This window comes from Cariama cristata, unplaced genomic scaffold, assembly GCF_000690535.1.
Source record: "Cariama cristata isolate BGI_N322 unplaced genomic scaffold, ASM69053v1 scaffold4721, whole genome shotgun sequence".
Taxonomy (NCBI): Eukaryota; Metazoa; Chordata; class Aves; order Cariamiformes; family Cariamidae; genus Cariama; species Cariama cristata.
The window spans coordinates 64,884-73,100 of record NW_009597447.1 but is presented as its reverse complement, the minus strand read 5'-3'; the positions used below and the strand labels follow the sequence as shown (position 1 = coordinate 73,100).

The window sequence follows — 8,217 nt, the reverse complement described above, 5'->3', positions numbered from 1 at the left end:
CCCCCCCGCTTTTGTTCCCCCAATAATTACAACTAAACTGCTGCTGACTATGCGGCAGGTGACAGCCTGGCTGCTAAATTCTAGTTCAGTAGCACATACAGTTTCCCTTGTGGTACAACTATGGCAAAGCAGGGATGGGATTAAGGCTGGGAAGTGTTTCGTAGGCACTAAAGCAGGACGGTCAGAAAGTTACATGCAGTACTTCCATGATGTTGGCTAAGACTGACTTAATTTGCTGTGGGCCTTTTCAATATTCACCGCTTATTTCCAGCCTTCTCACAAGCCAGTGGGGTATAAAGGGGGAACAAGAGCTGCAAAGGAGGAAAAGATGTTTGGAAGTCACTTGCCTCTTCCACTAACTTTTAACACAAATCCCTGTGTGTACTTCCATTCACACTTCAATTTCATTTGCTTCTGGTAGGAAGGAAAAGGCAGAATTGAGGAGAAGAAGAAATGTCAGATTGCTTAGTTATGGTGATTATACATTAATTGAGGTATCTATGCAGAAAAATAAAACACAATAGTTGGAGGGAAAATGTGAAGTGTAAAAAAACCCAAACAAATCCCTAACAAAATTCACACCTATGCTTTGTACATGGGTTGCATCTGGTCATTACTGCTGCCAGACTTGAGCATTTAGCCTGTATTCTCTCAAGCACTTGTACAAAAGCAGAAGGTTCTGACTTTGGTTTCTTGACACTGTGGTATGACAAAATAGGAATCATTCCTGTATGACAGATACTTTTGTATAAGCTGTCCCATCAAATTCTAACGAGTCATCATGAACAAAAGTCCTCAAATTATGTTAGAGGAGCATTATGCCACAGAACATTTGGTGTCTGTAGAGTGAGATGTCCTACAACAAGACCTCTGAATATGGAGAGTTCTTGTATGTTATCATTCAACCAGCCTTATTAGATTACTTTTTCTCTTTCACAAATTGAAATTCAGAGCTGTGCTCTAGATTTCCAAATTTCTTCTCCTTGGAGGAAAGCTTAGCCATTTTGAACTGAAAAGCCTATCAATCTGCAACTCCCACATGGCTGGAGCAAAATCTTGTTCATTGTGCATCACCTGGCAGACCCTTGGTCAAGGACAAGTGAAAAACATTTTATATTATATCGAAATTTTTTTCAGATCTTCCCATCAGATGAACTATCATCACAAAGTGTTATTAAGAAACATGAGAACCTGGTACAACTTAAATGTTCAAATACTGCTGTGAAATACATCTTTCTCTATTTTGTATTTGATGGTTCTGCCATAATATTTCCAATTTAGGGGGTAAAAATCTTCCGATTTGAATTTCTAATTCAGACTCTTAATCTCCATTGTCAGCAGTAAGCATTAACATTTAACTGTATCTCTTCTTCATAGTCTCTGCTTAACCTAAGAATTTAGCACTGTATTTCTCATTATAATAGATGTCTGTATTGAAAGATAAGCTACTATTAATTTCAATAAATTCCCCTCCAAATTCTGACTAATCTATAATTTTTGGTGGAAAAAGATTAAGAAGCTTATCAAGATGCTTAAATACAGACTTTACATGACTTCTATTGTTTATAAGCAGACTTTATTACATCAAGAAACCCTCTCTACCTCAGTCACATTTAAGAATCTTCTCCTTCCAGCTCCTAGTTCACTCTCCCTCTCGCTTAAACAACTGTTTCTGTCTTCCCTGCAGACCTATTCAGATGCTCCTGTTTCTTATAAACCAGTTCACTCTTCTTTCTAAAAACAATAAAACTAGTAAATTGTTCTGACATCAGTAGACAAATAGGCTAACTGCTGGAACAGAGTCAGTATACTGAGTTGCACTGTGGAGAAGAGGAACAAGTAGAATAATCGAATAATAAAGGAACAGTTATGACTGAGTGTTCCCAGCCTTCTGAATTTTAGAACCTATTAACACGCTGGTTTTAGAGAAGTAAAATGACTCCTAGCAAACCGTCCACCACAGTCCTCACTTGATCTGAATTTTTAAAGCTACTACCAATATGTCCATGAAGACCTTTTCTTTTCATGTGGTAAGCATTTGATAACTGTTTTTAGTAATTCTCATTTCTCTTTTAGCTAATTCCTCAAATGAAAGCTAATTCCCATTGGTTAACCAAACAAACTAATCAAACCCAAAGGCTTAGATTAGTATCACTCTAAATACATAATCATATTTTTTAAATTTTGAGGGAGTTGATCAAATAAACTACATTGATCAAATGAACTCAGACTAAAGGAAAATAGACAGATGTTTGCATAGACTAAAGAGAGGGTAATTTAACTTGCTATTCACATAAAGTCAATATAAATGAAAACATTTCAATAATATAATTGGTTTTGGTCAGTACTTTTTTTATCCTAAATGCTTCAAAAGTGATCCCTCACCCCCGGCAATATAAACATTGGACAAAGTCATCCAGAATGTGGCACCGGAGTTATTTTGTACCCATTAACATTAGATAGCACGGAAAGCTTAATTCATTCAGATGCAAAAGAAAAGACAACTGGTGAAAAAAAACCCCTTCCTTCTGTGAAAGTGCTACACATGCTGTATTACTTATTATTTTAGCTAAAGAAAATACAATACTCAAGTAAGACTGCACCAAAGGCCATGATTAAATGATACAAAAAAAAAGCTACAACTTTCTACTGTAGATTTGGAGAGATCCACATACTGATAAAAAGGCTACACGACAATGCAAATCATCGAGTAGAAGAAAGTTGTAGCTAACTTAGAAATTATTAGCTTAATTATTAAATTCTGCTCTTGCCTCTTTTACAAAGAACATATTTTTTTCCCCATCAATAGGCCAACAGTGTAAGATATGAGAAACCAACTATAAGCAAATCAAGTAGATATTCCAAGCAATATTCACACATGTGCTGGATGAAAGCATCCTTTCTTTAAGTAATGCAAACCCCGATCGTACAGCTGACTGCAGGGATGGACGCCCACTTCCAGAACACCTGTGGTCTTTTTTTCCCCGCAGAAAAGCAAACAAACCCTACTTAAATTACGACAATAACAAATACAGTATCCGTGGTTAGCAAGTTGTAGCACTTCTAAAAACAAGTCTAATCTTGTAGAGAGAGAAATATCAGTAGTTGTGTTACATGACTGCCAGCACTACTAGATGATGAGTGTATATATATCATTGATTTAATTCTTTGGCAGCAGGAAGCAGAAACTGCAAACACTTCTCCTGCACTTATACACTGAAGGGGTGAACCTCAGACATCTGCAGATAGAGGAGATGGTAGCAGAGCGGGAAAAGAGAGGGAAGGGAATGAACATGTACTTACAGAGTAAGCTAGGTTTCCCTTCTGCTTAGCAAGTCTTACCAAGAACAACTCTCTCAACATACATGATGGTGTTAACTTCTCTCCTGCTTGTTATCAAAAATCCCCTTATTTTGTCCTGCTAAAAGGCCAAGACTTGACTTGCCATAGGACTAGCTGAAATTATTTTGGCTAGTCTGGGGTGAAAGGGGTTAAGGAACATTTCTCAAGGTTGGCAAACTCAAACTGGTAAGCAACTGTTCAAAATTTCAGAAGCAGCAAAATGCTAAAACCTAGAGGGATGATGAACACTTACTAGCTTCCTAAGAGGCTAGGAGGTGTAAGGAGTTCATCCCAACTATTCAAAATTTTCAGCACCTTTCTCTTGCTTTTGCATTTTTTCATTTGTAGAGGAAGGGTTGGTGGATTCAGTAATCTAAATGTATTGACTTATTGAACTAAACCAGGCTACCTTTTGGATAACGCACACATTTTCTAATAGATTTCATATTCCTAGACATAAAGGAAAGGAGACATCTTCCTAACATACCCTGATTGTGACAATGTATTCCCATTTTTTCGGAGTTCTTCACAGATTAAATATTGAGCAAGCTGAATATGCAAAAATAAATATATCATTGTTAGTTTTATAAATCTTAATCCAAGCCCCTAATATGGCCAAATTCGCATACACAACTGCTCCTAGCAGACTGGCCTTTTAGACACAACACCAAAGTTGCACTCAAAGCTAGGAGGAGAAGCTCAAAGCTAGTGTTTTCATTCTGCAGAACAATTCTGTCCCTCCAACTGATGTGCAACCTGCAGGAAAATATTTCTCCAAACTCCCTCTAGCGGTTCATCTGTAGGAGAGTTCTTTACAGTCAAAAGACAAATGCTTCTTAGAAAATGAAGAGGCTCATTCCAAGTTTTGCTGATCTACTGTAAAGGGCTGTGAATTAACAAATGATTCTTCCAGTCTGCCTACTCCAAGAAAACCTGTTCATTCATACAACAAAAACGGAACCCTGGGTCTATTATTTTTTATATTTAAAAAAAAAATAAAAATGTGGTTTCTTAGGGCATGAGGTGTAAGTTGGCACTGGTGTTTCAAGTACATCACTCCTCTTGGTTACTCATACTGGTCGGGAGGATGAAAACCATGGAAACACATATCTCAGGAGCCACTGTTGCCTTATCTCACCACACAGCTCTCCTCCTCTAGATCTCTTTCCTCAGCCTAGAGTGTCCTATCCAGTAACGTACAAATCCCGTTCTCCTGTCCCAGGCAAACTAAAGGAATGACTGGAAACTGCTGAACTTGATGAGGTAGTAAAAGATAACTTTTACATTATTCTGAAGCTAAACATCATGACAGCTTAAGCAACTCCACCCTACCCTTTAAAAAGTATAACTAAAGGCTAGTCACTTGCTACAAATTACATTACACAATCAATCATTAATGCCTATTGCTTCATACAAGTATTGCATTTTAAAATAACTTAAATGAGCTTTTATATATTAGAAGTTACTCTCTAGTCTTGCTTATCTTAAAGTAAAGTAGAAACATCATTTGCGACATTTAAAGGAAAATCAGTTTAAAATACAAAGTCATTTTGATACCTTTAATTTTTATTAGGCAATTTTGTAAGAGGATGAAAAATAAAAGGGTATTCAAACTATGGACAAAGCGTCCTCTTCTTACCATGACCTGGGACAGACACTGAAATAGTACCGGTCTGTACTAGATATGAGCTGGCAGTATAGTCCTCATCTGTATCAGAGTCCTGAACTGGCTGGCTGGCATTATTACTTAATAACCACCTCTGGTTGTCATGGAGATTGGGTGATGGAGGAGGGGAGTGTAAATGTTCAGTAACTGATGGACTAGATGAGGAGGATGGCATGGGAGGACCTATGAAAAAAAATAAAAAAAAAATTAAAATATGGGTCAAGATATCACATGAACAACAAATTATTTAATTTTTGCATCACCAAAAGGCGAATAGTCTACTTCAAACAATAAAAAGCGATGGACAAAGAAAATATGACAATTGCCTGTAATAAACTGGTTTTAGTGCTTTAGAAAACATAACACAATGCCACGACTCACTATTTCAATGGACAGTGTCTATCACTACCTGGAATTCCAGTGTCTCTGCAACACAGAATGCCAGAGAAACAGGTGCCAATTGAAACGGAATATTTGCTGTACAACCACTTGGAAAATACAGTATTTTCTACTTTTCAAGCTTTTAGGCAGAACTGAAGTATTGAAATAAATGGCCAAATACAGGGCTGCTTCTTTCAGTGGGACGCTCCTGTCTGAAATCTGCTTATGGAAGAAAACAATACAGATAAGCAAAGAAACAGGAACAGTTTTCCAAGCTCACACATACAGGGAAACCCAAAGCCCTAAATTTCTACCATGAGAGTTATTCTGACAGGAATTTAAGTTTTTTGCATTGTTTCTCACACACATACACTATTTAAAACCTATTAAAATGTTTCACCTGTCAAACTTGAGTCCATCTGCACAACTTGTTTTAAAACATGCATACGCAATGACTACATCCCATTTCTACCCCTTGAAAGTATCATAAAGCCATCATGGAGGAAGACAGATTTAAATAAAGCTTTAGGATATCATAACAATGTATTTAGTCTGCCAATGAAACAATAGTTAAACCCAGTAACCACCAGAGAAAGAGTTACCTAATTTACCCTGTGAATATATTGGTTCTTTGTAGTATTTAGTCAGCACAGATCTCACTCTGTGAGAGTAAGACTGCTAGACTACTTTGGAATGAAGTATTAAGTTGCCTATAGGTGGGGAATTGTACTGGAAAATGATGCAGCTTTATTACATACTTCATGTTAAAAAAATTAGATTAACCTGCATGGATACCATTCATAACTATAAATCTAAATTAAATTAAAGGAAAAGAGGGTTTTTTGTTTTCATCATGTAATGATTTGGTTTTATGCTACTCAGTAGTACAGTTATGGTGGAGAGTTGCAGCACCTCTCAATGTTATATTTAAGTTTAATACAATAAATCATATTGACACCAATAGCTTGAATTACCTTTCCTCCATCTTCCTTGTACACTGCTAGAATCATGTTGATCTTTTTTTTTTTTACATTCTGTTTATCCCATCATATAGTATCTTAAAGATCTCACAAACACATTGCCAAGTCCTAACCAATTGGTTTCCCTAAAAAGAAACCCATGACAGCCTAACCACAAACGGTTTGCTTCTTTCACATGCCATTTACCTCTTCTTGTAGCGAACAGCACAATATATATCATTATCAACTTAAGACTCAGGTTTGGTTCTGGAAGGAAAGTAAGCACTTAAGTAACTTACTCAAGTAAGCACTTACTCAAGTAACTCCTATGTGAAACTCAAGGTTTATAGCCACAGAAATAACAAGGACGGGGAAATAACATTCTACAGGGCTCACCTTGGGAATCTGGAAGTATAGAGTGGGCACATTTTCAAGTTTCAGATAAAGTGCCACCAGATTTTTTTTGCTACACCTTGATTTTTTTACATTGCTTGCTTCCGTAACCTGAATTTGTGGTTATTTCTTGATGGCGTATATAATGCATTACTTACGATGTACCCAAACCAATTTAAATAGTCATTATATTTCATTTTTTGAATAATTCAATACTCGTTAACAGCGGGTTTTTTTTTTCAAATACAAATTAGCTCTGTAATTTTTTATTTTTTTTTTTAGCTTGGAACAAATCTCCTTTACTTCCTTTGGACTTCTCTGACTAGAGTTGAGAGCTAGAGTAATATGTTCCAGATGTATACTGTCTGAGGCAAATCAACATCTCAGTAATACCTATGGAGCTTATGTACAACATTGTTCTCAATATGCTTCCTCTCTCCTTCTCAATTTACACTCATTAACTTTCATACACAACAGAGCCTTGATTACACAAACTGTAATCATACAAAATATCCTGTTGCCTGAAAATGTGTCATCTCCAAGGTCCCTTAATTATTTTGTAAATTCCCTCATTTATCCAAATTTATTAATTGTCTCAGTGCTACGTGGCTAGTTGACACTGCACTGCACTGATGAGCAGCCATCTGGAAAGAGCATTACTTGGGTGCTCTAGCTTGCCGAATTTCTCAGTTCAGAAAACACTGTGTGTCAGGTGTCGGCTGGAAGCGTGGTGTATGAGCAAAGCTCCAACTACTACGCTCTGTGGGGACAGATCTCTGCTACTGCAAAAATCAGGTGCTTAGGGCTGTAACACCGCCAGGAAATTACGCAACCCTGGTGATACGATTTTTATAAATAAACCTAATTCTGGCAGGCAGGTCTTAGAATCATAGAATCGCTTATATTGGAAAAGACTTTTAAGATCATCGAGTCCAATCATGAACCTAACACTGCCAAGCCCACCACTAAACCATGTCCCTGAACACCACAGCTACACACCTCCAGGGATGGAGACTCAACCACTTCCTTGGGCAGCCAGTTCCAATGCAGAACAACCCTTTCAGTGAAGAAATTCTTCCTAATATCCAGTCTAAACCTCCCCCGGCGCAACTTGAGGGCATTTCCTCTCGTCCTATCACTGGTTACTTGGGAGAAGAGACCAACCTCCACCCGGCTACAACCTCCTTTCTGGTCGTCATAGAGCGCGATCAGGCCTCCCCTCAGCCTCCTCTTCTCCAGGCTAAACAAACCCAGTTCCGTCAGCTGTTCCTCATAAGACTTGTTCTCCAGGCCCTTCACCAGCTTTGTTCCTCTTCGTTGGACATGCTCCAGCAGCTCAATGTCCTTCTCGTAGTGTGGGGCCCAAAACTGGACACAGTATATGAGGTGTGGCCTCACCAGTGCTGAGTACAAAGGGACGATCACCTCTTTAGTCCTGCTGGCCACACTATTTCTCATACAGGCCAGGATGCTTGT

The 8,217-nt window shown here is 37.9% G+C and overlaps 1 protein-coding gene across 1 annotated transcript in view; it reads right to left on the bottom strand.

Annotated features, from left to right (window-relative positions):
* LOC104168318 overlaps positions 1-8,217 on the bottom strand; it is a gene marked incomplete at its 3' end in the record, with an annotated part of 44,099 nt that overhangs the window by 34,919 nt on the left and 963 nt on the right. Inside the window, 4 exon segments of the mRNA XM_009708883.1 lie at positions 4,982-5,191; positions 7,713-8,088; positions 8,090-8,190; positions 8,193-8,212. Of these exon segments, the coding sequence (XP_009707185.1) occupies positions 4,982-5,191; positions 7,713-8,088; positions 8,090-8,190; positions 8,193-8,212 (707 nt within the window).